Source organism: Tribolium castaneum, chromosome 1 (genome assembly GCF_031307605.1).
Source record: "Tribolium castaneum strain GA2 chromosome 1, icTriCast1.1, whole genome shotgun sequence".
Classification (NCBI taxonomy): domain Eukaryota; kingdom Metazoa; phylum Arthropoda; class Insecta; order Coleoptera; family Tenebrionidae; genus Tribolium; species Tribolium castaneum.
In genome coordinates, this window is record NC_087394.1 from 35999195 (window position 1) to 36021072 (window position 21878).

At 33.4% G+C, this 21878-nt stretch overlaps 1 protein-coding gene and 1 non-coding gene across 2 annotated transcripts; one reads left to right on the plus strand and one right to left on the minus strand.

Annotated features, from left to right (window-relative positions):
- Positions 1 to 476: 476 nt before the first annotated feature.
- Positions 477 to 549, minus strand: TRNAA-AGC (transfer RNA alanine (anticodon AGC)). Its single transcript has one exon. It is a non-coding gene; the product is annotated as a tRNA-Ala (tRNA).
- A 3452-nt stretch (positions 550 to 4001) lies between these two features.
- LOC100142559 (small ribosomal subunit protein eS6) lies at positions 4002 to 9160 on the plus strand. The gene is made up of 4 exons (XM_001815057.4): positions 4002 to 4407; positions 4457 to 8729; positions 8810 to 8953; positions 9000 to 9160. Exons 1-2 carry the CDS (start codon positions 4123 to 4125, stop codon positions 4895 to 4897), a joined length of 726 nt encoding a protein of 241 aa, XP_001815109.4. The 5' UTR covers positions 4002 to 4122; the 3' UTR covers positions 4898 to 8729; positions 8810 to 8953; positions 9000 to 9160.
- The last annotated feature ends 12718 nt before the right edge of the window (positions 9161 to 21878 follow it).

Below are 21878 nucleotides of genomic sequence, written 5' to 3' on the forward strand. Positions count from 1 at the left end.
AATGGCTCGAAAAACGAAATGTAGAATATTTCTGAGAGATGCTGGAAAGTAGCAGTAAATAAACAGATCTGCGATCTGAGAAAAAGTTTCGAAATAAAGCAGCATTTTTGTGACCAAATATCAAACACCAAGTATCAAAAAATAAATATATTATTTCTGAATGCCTTTGCAGACTGCGATAATTCAGGATATCAGGTAAAGATGTTTTTCTGTCGACAGGTCGATTTCTCAAAAATAATTTATGTCTCGTTTATGTGAATTTTCCATGATTTTTAAATAGATACAAAGTTGATCCCCAACATTGTGTTATAAAATAAAAAAATTCTCCAACTGTCTGGCTCACAATTACCATACAGATTACTCACACACGACGAGTTGCACAAATTGCAAAAAAGTTTAATTAGTTTTTCTCATGAAAAAGTCCAATTATTTCTTATTTTATATTTTTTAAGTTAAAACCAAATGTAAAAAAAAGTTGGAGGCGCCGGGTATCGATCCCGGTACCTCTCGCATGCTAAGCGAGCGCTCTACCATCTGAGCTACGCCCCCTGTTGAAAGTATTATTCCACATCCGTGACCTCAATTATTAATCCTCATTTCCATTGATAACAAATTAATGATAAGCAAATATTAGTGTTGACCACCAGCGCACTTAATTACTGGCAAATTAAGTCAAGAAATTTTTGCTTTTATGTATATGTTATAATTATTTTCTCAAAAATACGAGCTCAAAAATGTGTGTCGTTTTTTGTAAACCTTTCAGTTTCACCATTTTGTACAGTAGAGTTTGGCAACATCCTGTCGTTTGTGCTTTGAGTCTCTGCCTTTTTTTACTAGCAAAAAATATAATAAAATTTTACTTTCATTCTTCCATATACGCATGAAAGTAAGTAACTCTGCATATTTATAAAAGCCCATTTACATAATATTGCAATCTACTTTATGAATATCATTTTTACAGCAGTTTCTCCGCGTCCTCTTCTTTTCTTATAATTACATTAAAATGTAAACAGCTCTCCTTTTATAAACATTTTGCCACCAAATACAACTTGTAAGTTTAGCCCAAACTGGAATGTTATTCAAGCCGTTGGTTAATTAACGACGACCCGACAATCCCTAGCTTTTACGTAAAGACCACTTCAACTAACCCTTTCACACTAGAAGACAAAACTAATAAGAATCGAAAATTGCTTTCATTATTATTCCACAAAGGTCTATCTTCCGATTTTCAGGTGAAAAACATGAAGTGAATACTAATAAAAAAATTATATGAAAGCATAATGGCGCCACATTATTTAAAAACGAATTTAATCTCAAGAAAAACTTATTCGTGCCACCTATCGTCTGCTTTCCTCACAAAATAATATTTTGTTTTTGTTGTAAGTTTTAGCGCCACCTAGCTGTCAGTAGCACAGTAGAAACTCACTACGTTTACATGGCACAACCAATCGATAAGAGAAATATCGACGTGTTCCCCAAGTTCAAAATTAAACTTTTTGTTTTAAGCGTATTGTAAATACGAGTATTGTTACTTGTAGAGAACAATTGACACGTAAATTAATATTATAAATTATTAATTACGTGGTTATGCAGTTTCATCCCCAAATCAAAATAAACACCAAGCAGTAAAGTTAAAAGTAAACAGCAGTATATCATTTAGTTAAATTAACCCGTGTTTATGTTAAAAATTAACAGTTTGATTTGGCTTCATCTTTGTCTTCCAAAAGCGTCGTTTTTTATTACACATGCTATATATAATTTTGCAGTAAAAATTTATTTCGATCATTAATCTTTCGATAGTAAACACTGCCGACTTAAATTAACCATAGTCGGTTAGTTTAGATTTAAGTTATAACTAAAGCCCACGTAATTCGTGCGTCTTGTACTTTATGTTTTCAATATTTAACTCTTCAACATCCACACAGCTCAAGTGAATCAGTAACAAAACAATGACGTCGATAGATACTTATTAAGTAATAAGTGGGTAGAGTTATTTTAAGAAAGGTGACATCTATATTTTATTTTTAACAATCAATCGTCATTTGCTAATCATATGGTTGCGGTAGGTCAGTTCAAACAGCCTTCGACCCACTTTCATGAGGTACATTCAACTTATTAATATAAATAAACCTGCCCGAGAGAGGTATCGGTCGATTCTTCTATGCGCCGATTTTTGATTAATAAATTATATTGTCGGGTAGATCGACCCACATCTAGGATTTCCAACGTGTTGGAAACCGTAACGACACCCCACGCGATATGTACGTAAAAGCATTATACTGAACAATGATACAATAAAAAGGTTTAAAACGTTTTATATTCGAATTTAGTTAGCTGTTGGGAAAACTAGAAAACGCACATTTACGGCAGTGGAGCAGTTGGTGGAAAATAAAATCGTAACATATTGCCAAATTGTGGTAAATAATTGCATTAAAACGTCGATGACTAAAACCGTTGGCAGCAATTATAATTTTATTAAGCGCTTTTATCAGTCAATAAGAGTGACGTAACACACATTTCCAATAAAAATTATTGACAATTTTCTCAATTGTCTCAATTTTTCTTATTAAAACAACATAAAAAAAAGTATGAAGCGGAAACGTAAAAAAATAGTCCGGTTAACATAGACATTTCATTTTACAAAAAAATCGCATAGAGCTGAAAATTGGTACAGGTCTCAGGTACACTATGCAATTTTTTTCGGAAAGTACTATTAGCCGGAGAACAATGATCTGTTTTACTGAGAGAGATAGACAATTAAAAGAGCTAAAATAAGTTTAATTTTTTTACCATTTTTATGAAAGTAAGTGCGAGCGAAAAATTTAGAAAAAAAATTTCAAAACTATAAATCTCATGAAAAATTGTATAATACGTAGAATGAGCTGTAAAATTCAATAAAATAAACGGTTTTTATATTAGTCACATAATTTCCAAAAAAAAAAACAGTCAAAAAAGTGTTAAAATTTTCACTTTTTGCAGTTTTATGTCGCGATTACGACGAAACTATAAGCAGATCAAAATCTATCAAATAAGATGACGGGTTTTAGAAATTTTTTTTTCAAAATTTTAGATTTTTCGGACACATTTTTCAATTTTTTTATTTTTTCAATTTTTAGCAAAATTATTCGAAGATGAGAAACTGTTTAGGTCCAAAACTATGTAAAATGATCCGGGGAATCGCTTGGCATCGAGAAAATTCATAAATTCCCGATAGTTTTTTAGTTATGAATTTTTTAAAATTTCACTTAATTTTCTTTTTATTTGCAATTTTCACGTAAACTACTATTAACCGGAAAACAATGATCTTTTTTGAAAAAAATAGATAATGAAAAGAGCTTTCCAACAATAACAAACTTCATAGGGTTATCTCTAAAAGTTCCAGAGTTATTGCTCGATGAATCTTCCCGGTACTGAAAATCAACAAAAATTTTACAAAAATTGGAAAAATCAAACATTCAAAAATCGAAGCTATTGACTTTTATTTTGCTTTTACCAACTCGAGAGGGTTGTCAAGAAAAGAAGACATAGAAAGATCCTAAATGTTTAATGAAATTTCAACTGAAGACAAATAAAACAGATAAAGTTATCAGAAAACTTGATATACTTACGAGTTTAAGGATAGATTTACAACAGCGTCATTGAATTAATTGGAATAACACGTCAGATAATAACCACGTGACGAAAATAAATTTAGTTTCTATTTATTTTCTAAAACCAACTACAATAAATAAATCAGTTTTTAATTTACCGCCAATCGTTAATTGTCACCAGAGATTAGAAGTTTTGACAACAGAGAGCACAAAAGTCCAACCAATTGCGCGGACAATTTAAACAAACATATCCAATTTAGAAATTAAATTCATTATTTCAACAAGAGTATCGATTTCTTTAGCTTATAAGGGCTATTTGCAGTTCATAGAGACAACAGAAATCGAGCTGAATACAGTAAAATAAAGAAATTTAACGATATTTTTAACCATAAGTGATCACCAGAGGTCGCATCCCATTTATGATGTTAAATCGCATTGGCTTAAGTCAAACAAAGCCATAGCAACCGTTAAATCAACTAGTTAAAGTTTCTAGTGTTATTCCTGCCACATTTTCGCTAAACACCAACCAACAATGAAACTCAACATTTCGTTCCCCGCCACTGGGTGCCAGAAACTCGTCGAAATCTGCGACGAGCCAAAACTCCGCATCTTTTACGAGAAACGCATGGGTCAGGAAATCGACGCTAGTCCTTTAGGCGAGCAATGGAAGGGCTACATCTTGCGGATATCCGGAGGCAACGACAAACAAGGCTTTCCCATGAAACAGGGCGTCCTCACCTCCACTCGCGTCCGTCTCCTGCTCTCAGGAGGCTCCTGCTACCGCCCCCGGCGCGACGGCCAACGCCGCAGGAAATCGGTGAGAAAAATAATTCGAAAAAATGTTCCAAATTTGAAACGATCACTAGGTGAGAGGATGCATCGTGGATGCCAATTTGAGCGTTTTGTCTTTGGTGGTGGTGCGTAAAGGCGATCGCGATATCCCGGGGCTGACCGACGTGACGGTGTTGCGGAGGTTGGGGCCGAAGAGGGCTTCGAATATCCGTAAGTTGTTTAATTTGAGCAAGGAGGACGATGTGAGGCAGTACGTGGTGAAGCGACCGCTTCCGGAGAAGGAAGGGAAGCGACAGAGGTTCAAGGCGCCGAAGATCCAGAGGTTGGTCACACCAACGAGTTTGCAAAGGCAGAGGAGGAGATTGGCGCTGAAGAAGCAGAGGAGTTTGAAGAAGAAGATGCAACTGCAGGCTTTCCATAAGTTGCTAGCGCAGAGGAAGAAGGAGTCCAAGGTTAGGAAGCAGGAGATGAAGAGGCGCCGATCGGTGAGCTTGTCCAGGAAGGAGGAAAAGTAGCTATTTTTCATTTTGTTTCGATATTTTTACTAATGTTCACTGTAGGATAATTTTTGTGTTCTTTCAATAAATCGTTTCAGTTTCTGTTTTTGGTGAAAATGCACAAATCTATTTCTATTTATAAATAAATTCATAAAATTGATACCGATATCTGCCATCACGTTATTTTGGTATTAAAACCTTTGTCCAATAATGCAAATTTTAAGGGTTTCCATTTGAAAAAATATAACTTCATGTAAGCTATAATCTTTAGTGTATAATCTAGAAAAAAGAAAAAGGCAATATCTCTAATAATAAACAAGTTATGGGGCGTCAGGTCAGGATATTCGGTAAAATGTTCCTGCGTTCAATTAACTGATGCGTGATTTAACCGTGGAAGTTTTTCCAATACAAAAATTTACTTTTCGATCGAAAAGAACAATTTTATCCAAGGATAGCAATAGGGTTTTTTATTTTCATGAATTGGTTAGTGCAGACTGCGACAATATGACAACGCTTGTGTTTGCTTCCACATCTCGTTGCTTTTTGTTTTTCAATGCTTTGAATAATGCATAAACACATATACGTTTAAAATTCAAGAAAACAGTTTGAAAGGATATTGTGTTAAATGTGTGATTTAAAGTGTTTTACAAACATTTGTTTCATAAAAGCACCACTCCTGTTTAATAAACATTGTACTATAAATGGTGAAGTTTATAAGAAACTAGTAATTTTTGTTTGTTTCTCTGCACATTGAAAGGCTCTGAATTATAATATAAGTGATGGGAGAAAAGGGATCATTTAAATTTAAATTATTAACAAAACATGAGAAAATCATTAAAACCTCGATTAAAACTAATTCCAACAGTGTTCGCGACATTCTCTTGCCTATTTTATGGATTATGTGCTTAAATATTGCATTTTCTTATGAATTATATCTTGTTCTAAACTAGATTAATTGCGTTGGAAGAAAATAAAAGAAGGTAAAGAACTCACTCGTCGAATAAATTTAAATATTTGATCTTGTACTTCTAGAGCTGGAAGATTCGTTTTAAATCAGTCTCCCCATCTGTCTAATTGGTAATTAAAAACGCCTTTTTTAAGTTTTTCTTTATTGTCTTTATTCACTTTCCCCGCACCAGCTTACAGATTACCACTTATTTTAAAGACTTGAAAACACCAATTAATGCAATTTAAGCCTTCATGTCTGTGTATAAACTACAAACATTGTGGTTTAATTTAAAGTTTCAAGAACGCGAAAATGCTTTTGGTCTTTAATTAAGGACAACCAAAATTTACTCATTTTATTCTAGAGCGCTTGTTTATAGCAACAGAAAAATCGCCCTTCAATCTTGATTCCACCGTGAGCTCCCCATCAATTTATCACTTAATGAATAAAAGACGCAGCCAAAGTGCCATCACCTTGCTGTAATGAATAAAACCCCACACTTTGTAGCTTTCACAAAATGCATCAAATTAATCGCATTATTTTTCTTCAACAAAAAGTGCCTACATTTATATTATAAAGCTCAAGTGTCACGCAAAGCACATTAGCAGATACATCAATTAATTATTACAAGTGGCGCAGTTGAATATTTATGTTTTAATTCTTTGTTCGTAGTGACATTTCTTCAGTGTTACTTTTATGATTTATTAGGTAATTTGTTTTTAATTGGATTTATGACTGCGGAAAGTCATCAAGAATTGTTACACTCACTGTTGAGTAATTCATTTTTACGGTTGTGGCCTCAAAGCTTTGCCGTTTTTATCGTTTTAAAAATTAATAATGGTGGAAACTTCGTTAACAGCGAATTTTCACCCAAAATTTCGGCCGGAAAATTACCCGCAACCACTGGGGATGAGGGCAAGCGTCGATTATTCGAGCGTAATATGTCCCAAAACGCAGTGGTTGCACCCTTTTTGTTTATTCATTTGGAATGTATGAGTTTTGTTCACAAATGGCAAAAGCGTTTTATTAATTTATCAACTGATTTTAATGCCTGGCTTTATAAAATGGAAATTCTTGCTCGGAACCACTTTTGTGGTAGAAAAACATGATGAAATCTCTGGGAATATTTAAAAAGTTGGAGGCAGAATTGTCGTGGCAACAGCTTTCGGCAGTCAATAAAAAGATTCGCAACAGCTGAGATTTTGTTATTATTTTATCTAGAACGCAGTAATTTTGCCTGTTCTCTGCGATGCTCCACATATTTGACGGGCACGACGATTTTAAGAGGATTTGCTTTTTATAAAAACATTGCCAAGTGGTTGACTCATTATTTTTCAACGTTGTGAAATGCCAGGCTTTAGAAGGAGTAACAAAGGTCGGAGGGGATTGTTTGATAAAGACAAAGGTGTCCACAGGATCACACAGATTTAGGCTAACTCGGGATCAATATCTGGGTGTTTCAGGAAACATCACGTTATATCCTTTTATTTATTGTTTCACTGCCTTATTTATAATCCAGCGGAGTTAAACTCTGTTAAAGTTAAACAAACTTCGAGTTTTATTAATTAGATAGAGGACGGAATGATGTATAACTTGCATAACTAATTCCAGGAGTAGCCTGTTAAAAAGTCCAACGTAAATTTAAATTGAAGCACATACACATCCACGCACACATTCAAGGATTCAAATTTATTTGCTACAAAAAATTTAATTCCATACTTTAGTGTTAACGCTAGAGCGAGGAGATAAATTCATTCAAAGATGAATCATTTGCGGGGGTGGAATACGTAATTTGACTTTATAACTATTTCAATTTCTTCAACTTTAAACTTTCTCGAAAAATGAAAGGCGATAAGTTTAAAAAAATATTACCTATTTTTTATTAAATTCAGTGTACGTATATTTGGCCCCTGAGGCGTGAAATCAACTTGGAAATTGGATGAAACTAAGCGACTAATAACTATTATCCTTATTTATACAACGTGTTTCAAAGCGTGCGTATACATAGAGAAAATACGTTTAATTTCCTCTGGCTTGTTCCTGCTTAACAATTTAATCTTATTTCCATGTTTTCTGGATAGTTTAACGAGATATGCAACAAGATGGATACACCGAAAAATAAAATAAATAAAACCCTAGATAGGTACTGCAAAATCTCAAATCATTGCTTTTTCATTTTTTTATGATTTATTTTAGAAAAAATAACATTACAACTTTACAAGTCGTACATTTTCTGAAGAAATAAGTAACTAGTCTATTTGTAGCACACATATTTTCTCAAATGCCAAAGTTAATAAAAATTTCCGTTATTTGAAAGCTACTCGTCCATCTTTGCATCGATAACTTTAAATTTTGAACGATTCGAGCCGGCTGACCCCATTTCTTATTCGTTTCCTTGATTGCATTTAAAAATTGAAAATAACGAGCGATTATCGTCTCGTACGTTTGACTGGCAATCCGAATGTATTATCGCGCCTCAGTATGTAAATATAAAGCAAAGCAACTTATCAGCGGCTATTATAAAAATCATTTCGAAATAAAAAGTTACGACGTCCGATAACGCCTTGGATAATTAATAATAATAGCAGCGTGGATTTTTATGCATATTTACCTCTTCGAGTTGCACAACATTATCAAGAGGATATGCAAATAGACCAAGTGTGACAGAAATATTGTATCAACAACTTTCTCTCCTTCTGACACAAATGTCAGTAGCGGCGAAAAATTATCGCGGTATTGAAGATAAGAATTTCATAAACAAAAAGTGGGAATCCTACAGACTTGAAATTCCTATAAATCCTCAAAGAAACCACTTCTGTTGGTGTAGTTCGTCAAAGGAAAACTACAGAATGGTGCGTGTTGTGTTTGCTTTCTGTGTCATTATTGCCAGCGCTCTGGCGATAGGTAAGTTCAATTATTTTCAACGAAACAAGATTAATAAGCATCGTAATTAAAAAAATCTCTTTGAACTTTTCTGTTTGCAGAATCAAATTTTTACAGAGAAGAGGCGTGCGCCAAAGTGGGGGGATATTGTGTCCTGCAATCTGAATGTCCACATTCAGTAAGTGACGACCAAAAAGGCCTCTGTGCTGGCCAGAAAAAGGACGGTGCAGTTTGCTGCCCAAACTGTAATTTTCACCCCTGTTTGAACTTTTTACTTATAGTTTTTTTTAGTTCCAGAGCAAGATGTGAACTGCCACCAACTCCACCACGGTTGTTCCGATCGTTGCCCCAAAAATCTAAGTCTAGGGCGTAAAGGGTGCACTGATGGCAAAACTTGTTGTGTTCTAGTTGTATAAATGTAAGAAAGGAATAAAGAATTTATTGGTTTATGATATTGCGTTAGTGGTTTTCCCTATAATCATATACAAAAGATGAATAAACAACTAGTTGCTTGAGTGCATGCTTATCTAGAGGTGTATCTTGCTTGCGTGATATTCATGAGTTTTCTTAATTTAAATGTTGGTTACTATTTTTAGACCGGCAGCTACGGAAATAAATAAATCGTCTTTGGAATTCTAAACGAACGCTACGCACGGTTGGAAGGTGTTATTTTTTATCCTGAAAATTTTATGTGAATGAGTCACAACTACATTTTTCTTAAAAGTTGGTGTAGGTCACACTTTGAAAGATGAAAAATTTTGATTATTTCTTCGTTTTCAGTGTTTTAAAAACGGTAATATGCTAATTGTTTTGCCCCAAATCCAAACTATAATCCACAAAAAATGTGTATTAATTAATTCAACGTGTATCGCATGTTGAAGATAATATCGGATTATCAGCACCCTTACAGCATTCAAAACTTTCTTTAGCACGTATTAGCAAGTTAAACAACCCCAAACAAAGGTATTTTTAAACATGAGATTAATGCTGTGTACTATTTAAATAACAAATTACTTGGTAAAATTTAAATAATAAGATCGGAGGTAAAGTTGAAACCAACATATAAAAGTGAATTTAATTTAGTTATGGTGTCATTTTTAAAAAGATTGCTTTGTTTCCGAAACTAATTTTTGGATTATTTATTGATGAAAATAAAAATCAATTTTTTAGGAGATTCTTGAACAAGCAAAATCTAGATTTGCTTCTTTGATTAGTTTCGTTTAATTCTGCTTTGTTCAAAGAAAAATTCGTTTCATTTAAGGAACTTATTCAAGAAGTATTTCTTTAATAACGACTATAGTAAAGTTTACCAAATAATAAGATGAACTTTGTTCAAAGATTAAAATTGCTTGCTTCAAGACTGCATACCCTAGTCAACAAACATCTATTTTTATCTCTACCATTAGTTCATTGGCGCTTTTACGTTTTTGTTAAGAATTATTTCTGAATGTGTCTGTTACATAAAATAAATCGGTAGTATCATGGGTCGGTTGTTCTTTTGCTAAAATACTTTGCTCGTGAAATAAATCTGTTAAAAGCAAATTCCAGTTTAGGTCGTTTATTTGATGGAATTTATCGAGGTATTTATTAGGCAAAATAGAATAGCATTATTAAAAATGAAAGCAAGTATTTACAGATTTGCGTTTATTCATTGGAAAAAACGTTGCATTGTAGATTTATTTCGTATGACATTTATAATGCAAAGCCATTATGCATAATTTCTATTTGATTATTGGTTCTCCAAACGAAAATTATTAAAATGCAGCAAAGAGCTGTCAACCTAAATATGGCGTACAAACAATAATTAATTATACTATAAATAATAAATTCACTGGTGTACAAAGTCGTATCAAAAATTAAAAAATCCATACCTACAGTAAACCGCAAGCAGTTTTACGAGCAGGCTTGCCCAATGGGTAGGATAAGGTTTCCCTTGGGATAAAAGTCTCTAGAGGCATGTGATGCGTTCCCAATATAAAAAAATCATTAAGTCTATACCCCAAAAGTATAACGTGTTCAGACAATAAATTCAAGTCACTATTCAAAGAATAGGTTTTGCAATTAATGCGACATTTCTACTCAAATTACCGGAATCTGAATGAAGTCCATCACTGATTATTTATCACCGGAACCTTATCTATTCCGAGTTCTAGTAACCGGGCACAAACCACGATAAATTAGGCAAAGGTAAAGTTCTTCGGTAGAAATGGGCGGAATTAATTACAAGGGACACAATCTTGGATCTTAGATGTGACCAGAAATAGTAATAGTAGTGATAATTATACCGTAAGTTGTAATTATTTACCAAGCAAATAAGTTTCCAGATTTGTTCAAACTGAACACAGAAAAACAAACTTTTATCTTGTTAGTGGTCAACATAAAAAGTTGTGACCTCGTAATAGCTAAAGTTTATAGGCGGGAAAACTTAACACATCTTTTTATTATCATCTGTGGCCACTCTAGGTAAAGAGGTCAACCCGATATAATAACAATTTACCACCACGTTACCACTATATCACGTTCTTCTATGTTTTATTATTAAAAAAATGTGTTTGAAATAATAAAAAATAAATTTAATGTGGTGAAAATCAATCAATCCCTCTATTACTCTAATAGTCTTTAAATTACTGGTTGAGATTTAATACTCGTCTGGTTTCTTTGTTCTACCAATACGGTTTTAATGTCATTTGCTTAATGACAATATCTATAAATTTCTTTTGCTTTGGAGTAATTAATAAAGCTTTGTGTGAGTACAAAAAAGCTTTGAATGATTAAAATCTCCACCGAGACTCCGTCTACATGGGAAAATGATTTAGTCTAAGAGTAAAACTTGTAGGAATAATATCAGAATCGTTAGCGCAATTGCATTTGGTTTTCCGTTACAATTTATTGTTCTCTGCGGTACACTAACGCTAGATAAACCCTTACAAATGATTCCAAATGCACATATGGTTTGTGCATTTTTACTATGCCATAATGTTGGTGTTAAACTTTAGCTCAAAAATAATTTGAACGGAAAAAATATATACCAGAAACTAATTATTTCATTATGAAGCGTTCGAATTTTTCATCGATCCACATGCTCACGCTCATTCGCACCGGTATTTTGCTCAATTGAACCATCAGACAGCCAAATAAATTCACTATCGATATCTGTGACCCATTATATGGATAACAAACAGTGTCGCACGGACGCTTTTTATGTTGAATATCCGCAAGTTTTGAAGTAGCCTTTTGTCGTGACTTGTGTGGGTTCATTGTCAAGGGAAAAAATCATCATAAAAGTATGCTCAAACTGGTGGAAGAGATCGATAGAATTTCCTATCTTTGGCACAATCTAGCCGTATTTGAAAGCGCTTTCATACACTATGTTACTTTCGTGAGAATATTAGCTATCGGACACAGCTGAATGCTCTCGATTGTTTTATTAAATACCTCAGCGGGATTTTCAATAATTCACGTTTATTGTTCTTCAGCAAGATTCGGAGTTTAGGAGACATAAACTAGGGGCACTTAAATTACGTTACATGATTATTATAAGTTTGTAATTAAGTTTTACGTTTTACTTGTGGACTGGTCAGTGAACCCTCGTGTTTGTTTCTTTTTCAGTACAAGAACCCTATAGTTTTCTTGTTCAATCCGCTTATTACGGAGATAACAAGTTTGTCAATACTTGAGAAAAATAGGAAAAAAATTAAACGTTGGGGATTGAGTTGGGTTGTTTTCTTCACCAGAGGGTCTTCGCAATAAATCATCGAAATTTCGTATGGCTCATCATTTATCTCAAAAATCTGGCTGAAACACGTATTAGGGAATATTCTTGTGTATAAGAGAGATTTATAATCATTTAGCAAAACGTACAACCTAATACGTGATTTCGAAACGAGGGAAACTTTTCATCGTATTCTGTGTGTGAAGGAAAATTCAATTTGAGTGACTGAGGTGAAGAAGTTTTAGTTACTACAATTTTTTTTTCACCGACTTAGTATTAATTATTTCAATTTAATTATAAGGAATTGTATTAAAACTCTGAAAACATTCAGAGGCATAGGAAAAAAATAAAATATACTTTGTATAATTGTACAGGCAGTCCCTACAATCTGAAAAAGCTTCATAACTTGTTTATTATTAGAGATATTAACTTTTTCTTTTTTTTTTCTAGAGTTTTTTCTGGTAACCATAAACCATTTGTTGGAGTTCATAGATTTAAAAAATCGGTAAAAATATTGAAATTCTGGTTATTTCAATGTAATAAGAATTGTAAGAATAATTTGGAATAAGGATAACATTAAAGTTATTATCTGAAAATTTCATTTTTCGACTTCTGAAACAATAGTTAAAAAATTTTAATGTTTAAAGTTAAATATCTTTTGAGTACTCAATAAGAGACACTTAATTGTTAATGTTTTTAGAGAGATAATTAAAAGTCTTAGGCGCAAAAATAAAAAAATGAGTGTTCCATTTAAAACTTCATTTTTCTATCTTCTTGATTCCAGTAAGCTAAACGTTTGAACTTTCTTCTTTAAAATAGTGAAAGTTTTACTTTCAAAGATTTTTAGTTTTTATCTAATTATTTTTTCTAAAAGTGTGTTTTCGTAGCAAAAAAAACATAAGTTTGTATTGTAGCTCGTTTCGGAAATACTTTGTATACTTGAAAATAATTTTAGGTAATTCAGGGGGTTAGTAATTCATTTCGCTGTTTTCTGACAGTGATTTTATAAAGTTGACTGAGATAAAAACTAGTACGAATTTTTCAATGCCGCTAAATAGAAACGCTGCTGAACTGATTAAACATTTTGCTTCCCCTGAAGGCTGATAAGAGATTGTCTTCCAGTATTTATAAGATGTGAAGGAAACTCTCCGATTGCCGCTATCTCATGAATGTTCCCACGCGTTCACTCAATCGTAATTTTCCTGCACACTTTTCCACAAATTATTTCCCAACGTGTTTTGAAAATAAATTGTCAATGGCAACATTTTCGCCAAGTCTTGAATATCCTGCTCTCAGGATCATTCAAATGCATTTAATAGAGTTCTGCTTGTCACACCGATGCCAGCGAATAATAGAACACCATCGATTTGTATAGGCATCTTTAGTGTTCACTGACCTACATCCGCCTCCAGCTACCGACACTAAGCACACACTCTGGGTTAGGTTTTTTGTACGAAATTTCGGATTATATCCATTTCTGCTAGTAAGTAATGACGATAAGCTGACGTTGTGGAAATTAAGCGGCTCGTATTTTTTCCTTGACGTTCTGGTGATATGGGTGATTTCACTAGTCCTCAGGTGATATTCAGATTAGCATCCGACACCTGACAGAATGTCAATCTCGAGGATTATTTACGAAAGAAAGCTTTACAAAGATAAAAAAGTCCCACTGTTCATTTTTTTCCTCTCGCTTCACACGCAGTGGAAAGTATTTGATGTATGAATGAACATGTTTGCGACCCTGCGATGTTGATATTTTCTCTCAAAAACAGTTTTTCTAAATTGACAAACTGAAATTCCATTTGTTGGATGATTTTGTTCAGTTCATAGTTAAACATCAATACGGTGGTGCATCTCCTTTAAAAGAGCGTTTTCCGCTTACGCTTAATTCGTTTATTTCATCCGGAGTGGCTTTCTCTACACACAACTAGATTTAAACAATACCAAACTTTTCCGACAGTCGCGTGTTGCTAAACGATTTTTCATCCACAAAACGTGTACACAATTTATTTTCATTCAAACACCGAATTGAGAAATGGAGAAAGTAAGCGCAAATGATCGATTAAAAAAAGTTTATCCCGTCTTGGGATTCTGCAAGCATTTAAACAAAGTGATTATTGATAAAGCGTTCAGATAATTCGGTTTGTATTTGATTGGAAGCGAGACGGTACAACCAGGAGCATGAAATATAAATTAGCTCTGTTCCCGTCATACATGTCTGATGGAAGTTTCAAGTAAAATATTATCAAGTCAAGTGAACTATTTTTATTCCAGAGTAATTCTTTTAAAAATGATGATTTGTTTTGTTTACACAAAAATGTGAACGTAATACGTGTCTCTGGGCTTGAAAAATTGGGACATTACACAATTTATAAAGCAATAAATTCGGGTTAAACGACAATACTAATCACAGCACAAATCACATCGAGTGTTAGATAACATCTGCCAACTTCCTTCCAGAAAGCGAGCATCTGCACTTAACATTATCACGTTTAGAGGTCGGGGTCGTGAGTACTTCATCGATATCATTCTCGACTGAAGCGAATGGAATTTCATAAATCTCGAAATAATGCGAAACGTAATATTTCCATTCTTGCGGTGGTTTTCATTTAAAAAATCATTTCATATGCGAAGAATTCAAGATATGGAAACACGAAAATCGCAACTTTACGCTAAAAACGGTTTCGAATTGACATTTTATCGATTCGGTTCACCTAAACACGTGACTCACTTTCATCAAGAATTAAAGATGCTGTTAATAATTTTCTGGAAGGGTCTGGTCGAAAGTACGAGACTTGGAAACTCATTGTATCGTTACCAAAAATGTTTTATCTACAGTTTATAAGAATCTGAGATATAATTCCATTTTTTAGGTCATTATGACTGTTTAACGATGCTTCTTGAATTGTGCTAATTTTCTTCCAAATTGCGCGAATTTGCGATTATATCAGTACCTGTAATGGCTGGACGCGTTCCGGATAATCAATTAACATAATCTCCGAGCTCCGTAATTGTTAGGGAAGTTTGCTTAAAGTTCTCTACTTTGAAGATTTGTAGTTGTGGGAAGATATAATTCACATTCCCTCATGTACAGTTTGCTACATCTACATATGAGAAAAAAATCTACTAAAGTGTTACTATTAGACCACAAAGTACTTGAGGCGCATAAACTATTGATTTATGAAAAAAAAAACGGCAAATTTTTATAGCTAAATAAATTATCGTATATTTACAATCTCATACTTTATTGCTATTACGTGTGAAGTTGAAAACACATTTAAGCTAAAAAATTAAAAACAATTCCGTCATGACCCTCTTCAAAAACAAATGCCTACTAAATTTGTTGATGAAATTAATTAATCATTTTTTTCCTCGTAATCATTCTCTTATGACATCCACTTGAAAGAACTGTTCAAATAAGAGACAAGTCTTTTCATATTTTCTCAACAAGTTCAAATTCTATTCAAGAGTCAAAGTAAACATTCTTTGTTGCGTAAATTACAACATTCCTTAGGCAAATCACGTCTCCATACAATAATATTCATATTTTTCACTGAATAATGCGCTACAAATCAACTGACAATTTTTTGTTTTTGTACATTAAATAATTGATATTTATTAGTGTCATTTAATTGCAAATGGTGGTAATACATTTTTAAACTGTTCATTTTGTGGTACGATTTGCGTGGGTGGAAGCTAACTAGACATGTGTTGCTCGCACCTGATCCTACTGTACAATTTGTCAATAAATTAATTCTGTATTAGTTATTCCGTTCACAAAATGGCAACAAACGCAAATGTGGTAAATGAATCAACTGATAAAAGTCATATTCTATTATTAGAGGAATTGCCGTTATCAATTATTTCCGAAAACTAAAAATAAAATGTTGGGGTAAAAATGGTGGATGCGCCGGGATAAAAATTATTTATTAATTTAGCACAAACTAACTAAAGGAAATATCAGTTGGGTTTGTAAACAACCGGTAAAGTAGAGTTTCTTTCTATTGTTATAAAGTAAAACATGGCCAAATTCGCGTTCTATTTGTAAAGTTTCCAAGAAATAATAAATTGTTGGTGTTATTTTTGATGTCTACTTGTCGCAAAAAGATTGGATCTGTTATAACAGTAGTTTTTCTGTAGCTTAAATTTTCTTTCTAGCTTAGAAATAAACATTTTGTATTTTTATAAGATTTATTTATGTAAGACTTTTATTTTTGGGTTACAAACAACTTTAGTTTTAATCTACGATTGAAAACGATTGCGAGACTCGCAAATTTATTTATTTTTTCTTAAATAGCATGTTAACACTACCTTGAACAAGATTTTATCAAACACATTTAGTTGTAATTAAATTACATGAATTATAAAAAAATATCACAGAATTTTCAACCGTGTTCCGTGTAAACTTGACTCGTTAAAAGCACGTAATGTTTCAATTCGTGTTTACAATGAACTCCATTGTAACAATTAATAGGAACAACCACAGTCTTAATTGATTTAATTACGCACTGATTTAGTTAGTGTTAGCATATAGGAGGTTATCAAAAAATTAAATACAGCGAGTTAAAATTTTTAACAATTTATATTTTAAATGTCAAACGCCCCATACATTAAATTATCTATTGATAAAAACAACGCAACATGTTTCTGACAGTATGCTCAAATATTGATCCTCGTAAATCATGACGTAATCCATAATTTAATATTTCACTAAGTGCATGAAATTAAGTTAATTGAAATGAAATTAAGTGTAACGTGTTTGAAATTAAAACCGATCTATTTAATTTATAATTCACGAATAAAAGTGTCAAAACTTTCTTTGAAGCCCATTTTACGTATCTGTACAAAATACTTAGAGCAAAATATAAATCAGGCTCTTAAAGAAAGAGTATTCCTTTGACAAGTAACTAAGTGTAAGATTGATGTACAAAATGCATGAAATGTTGGAACGAAAGAAATAGAACTTTATGTACAGCACCAAAAATGGTGGATGCGCCGGGTTAATGTGTTACCATTTTATTATTACCTTAACACATTTTTTTATAAATAGCACTAGACACATTTTTACTTTTCAATAACAAGTGTGAATAGTTTGTATTCACAGAAATAGACAAACTTTTCGTGTTTTCTATTTTTTCACCTCTTATCTACTTTTTTTCTAAGTCTGCAAAGAAATTATTGCTTTAAAAAATACACAATTAGTTGCACATATTGCATCCACTAAAACCAATAATAAAACTGCATCTCTTTCCAAAATAAATCTCCCGCTAACGCGAGAAGATTTAAAACTGCTGTTAAAGCACTTCCCCAAAGACATATACTCCAATTTTTGCACTAATCGCTGGCACAACTATCCTGTGCAAACACTCGATTCCTCCTTCGAATTGATGTAACGTTATTATAACCGTGGCATATTTTATCACGAATTTTAAATGATATGTGCGGTGAGACTCAGCTGTTTGTTTCATCGATCCATTCCGCAAACACTTGTCCTTCTGGACGAAAACTAATTTACGGGGATCTAAAAGGAACTCGTACTACAACATCACAAAATAATAAAATCACGTTCCGCCGATATCTTCATTATTGTCGATTAAGTGAACGATATATTGACGCAGTTTGGACAAATGGCCAGACACGTGTAATTGTGATAATGGCCCAGAAAATATAACGTAAATACATCAGTCTATTTTAGCCTGAAATTAGGCATTTTTTCAAGTTAATAATAAAAACTCGCTACGTTATTCTAAAAATAAAAAACTCAATGTTTTCATCGGTGTAATGGAAGCTTGATGGACAGTATATGAGCCAATTTAGAGCGTTATTTTTAGTAAACTGAAATTTATTATTTCAACTGACCTAACTCTAGCCAGCCCTTGCTGACGCACAACTGTCACTAGGACTTTGACCCTTTAGTTAAATGAGTGAGAGTAACTTGGAAGTAGTCAAAATTTCATTATCGATCGTAAACTTACTCTCATACACCGCATCTCAATTTTTATCCATTTTCGTTCGTTGAGCCACTTATTGGATTTGATGTTAGAGGCAACCAGATATTTATGCAAATTAAGTTGGGTTTTTATCGCAGCCAAAACTTTTCTCGTACTGCTGTTTCATTGCCAAAACCAACAAAGGAAGCTGATAATATTTTAATTTTCTCGTGAGAATTGGATAAATGTAGGGAAGCTTAAGCTTATTAAAGTTGTAAAAGATGACTGAAACTTCTTGGATTTAACTTTCACGTTTTTTCGTCAGTCACAGAAATAGTTAAACTATTGTAAAAAATAAGCATTTAAATGATTAATACATTTTCCCCGAGGTTGCATTTTTATACCCGATTGGAAAAATAGTTATCTAGATGGTTGGGGAAATGGAGTAAGTTGATCCGTTCATAAATGCAAAAGAGCGGTTCCAGAAATTGTTATTATAACATAACCAGTTTAACAATAACACTAAAGTTACCAGTAGGTGGTAATATGAGTTTTAACCGATTTAAAAACGTCGGCATAATTTACATTTTCAGGCGAAATAATAAATTAATAACGACGGAAATCCCCCACAGTAGAGTATAGAATGTTACTTCTGGGCCAGAACATTTGGCGTCTTAAAAAACAAGTCAGAACCTTACAAATTTAGCTGTTTGTCCAAAAGCAAACAACCGAATAGGGCTTAAAACCTCTCAAAAATCATTAATTTTTATCCACTCCAAAAGTTCCCAAATATATGTAGGCCACCAAAAATTGGGCACACGAAAAACAGAGTAGAATCCTACAAATTTACTGTTTTCCCAAAAGTAACCATCCGAAAAAGATGTAAAAAACTTATAAAATGCCTTGATTTTAGACACTCCAAAAATAGCTTTTCATTTCTGGACCAAGCCAATTGGCGCATGCAAAAATCAAGTAAAATTACCTCAAAACCATTGTCAAAATGTCTAGATTTCACACACCTCAAAACAGCTTTTCATTTCTGGACCAAGCCTATTGGCGCATAGAAAAAATCAATGAAATACAACTTAAAGCGACTTAAAATCCTCGACACTCCAAGTAAAATTACTTTAAAAACCAGGAAAAACCTTTATAAATTCCCTAGTTTTTAGATACCCCAAAAATATAGCTTTTCATTTCTGGACCAAGCCAATTGGCGCATGGCAAAGGTGTTAAAAATGATTACCAAATAAATTTTGCATACCCCAACTGTATTCAACTATTATACGCACATAAATATCTGAACACTCCATTATGGATTTTCATTTAGAGATCGCTATTAAAACTTTAATGTTATCGTAAACATGTTCGGTTTGTGTCTTAATTATCAAATTCAACACCCCAATATTCGACTATGCCTTCATGATAATTCTTGGATTCAGAATATTTACAGAATTAATAAAAATAAGTGCAAAACATTCCCCGTTTTCATTCCGACTACAATCCGATCTATTCTTACAGCATCTCCTCTTTCACGACAGCTTATACCGTTTATAGGTATGTGTCTATCGAGGAGAATCATCGGCACGACCATCAATCCTGAATTCGTCTTCGACTCATGAGCCTTTGGCGAATCAACAGGACAGACAGGTCATTGTTGTTCGATATTACTGTAAGTCATGAATAGATGGAAGAGTCCCAAAACCGAGAAATATTTTGAGAATATTTGGCAGCACTCAGTTGCTCGTCAATCTTCGTGGGTCCTCAATCTCTATGGCCACTCGAGATCTCACCAGTTCAGATTTAAGAACAACTGCATTCTCAATAAAAAAAAGCGGCGATAGGAATCGAACTCAAAACCTTGTAATTATCTGTCTAACTCTTTACTATCTGAGCTTGGTCAAATCAAGGCATTTTATAAGTTTTTTACATCATTTTCGGATGGTTACTTTTGGGAAAACAGTAAATTTGTAGGATTCTACCCTGTTTTTCGTGTGCCCAACTTTTAGTGGCCTACACATATTTGGGAACTTTTGGGGTGGATAAAAATTAATGATTTTTGAGAGGTTTTAGGCCCTATTCGGTTGTTTGCTTTTGGACAAACAGCTAAATTTGTAAGGTTGTGACTTGTTTTTTAAGACGCCAAATGTTCTGGCCCAGAAGTAACATTCTATACTCTACTCCCCACAAACTACGATTAAGAAATTCATAATTTTGCGTTTTTTCTAATATAGTGTGGCGTAAATGAAGCTACAAATCACGCTAAAACTGAAATGGTCTGTAACCTGAAATTACAATTAACCACCACGTGGCAAAGTAAGTGGGTCAGCCTGAAATCGTATTAATTAAGGGGTCATTACTGCCACAATACGTAGAAAATTTGCTTCAACAGCACTTGCTGAAAAAGTGGTCTTGAAACCAGAAAATATGATTTGTTTGCTTAAAAAATCTGAAGGATGGATCGAAACTGTGTACCTAATTTATCCCAAATGATTGGTGCGTCAACGTCATTCCATTACCTAAATAAATTAGCCCGAGATCTTTGTTGTGCTCCCGATTCATTTTAATTAAATAATTTTCGAGGCGTGATAATTTCTTGTTTAAGTTGGAAAATATTTGTGATAAAGGGTGTTTCCGTAGCATCAATTAAAAAGCAATTCATTAATTTTGCAAGGTGTTGTGGTTGGTATAAAAGTACGGTAGGCTCAAGCCCCTTTATACATTTTTCAGAATTGAAAACTCTCAGGAGGCAAATTGGAGGTAATCATTTTAACTCGGGCTTTGTTTATAAGGCACCTTATCATTATTCGAGTGCTCATTATAAACGGTACAATGAAGGGACTTGCTCCAAAATTATAATTTATGATTCATAAGCTTTATATCCGGTTACCAACTGGCATTTATGAGGAAACTTTTCGCAAATCTAACAGATTATTACACTCACCGCCATAATCGATATTAATTAGGAAGTTATCAGCGAAATTATTTCAGAGCATTAATTAAGTAAATTGTGTCGATATAAAACATTCTGACCTAAATACTGAAAGGTAGGTCCGGCAATGGGCCTACGCTGTGTTTAATATTTCACAAGACAATTATTTTCTATTTTCGGAATAAAATACTGTTGCAAGAATGCCAGACATTCGATCGTTATTGTTTTAAACAATAATCCACAAGTGTTGTCTAGTGTAAATTACTAAACCCTTGTTGAACGTTTATGACCTCTGAAAGCACACTCCGAAAGCTTTAAGCCGACCTCAAGCCAAAATCGCACAGATAACGTCTGCAAAAGCTCATTTCACTCGCCCGGAGTAGAATGCAAATAAGTTGCATACAGGCGTCAGCCTCGATTGATTTCACTGTTTACGGTTGTGGCATCATTTATTAATCCCCCAAAGTACACACAACAAGGACAACTACTCATTACCTTTTCAATAAACGTGGTGATTATTAGAGTTTCATTCGATGATGTGCGAGCAACTTGAGAAGATTTTCGTTTTCTTAATTGAAGCTTTGAACGCAATTAGCGAA

Coding starts and splice junctions, on each gene's coding strand:
- LOC100142559 (XM_001815057.4), top strand. CDS start 4,123: ATGAAACTCAACATTTCGTTCCCCGCCACTGGGTGCCAGAAACTCGTC. Junction 4,408..4,456: donor GCCAACGCCGCAGGAAATCG/GTGAGAAAAATA, acceptor AACGATCACTAG/GTGAGAGGATGCATCGTGGA.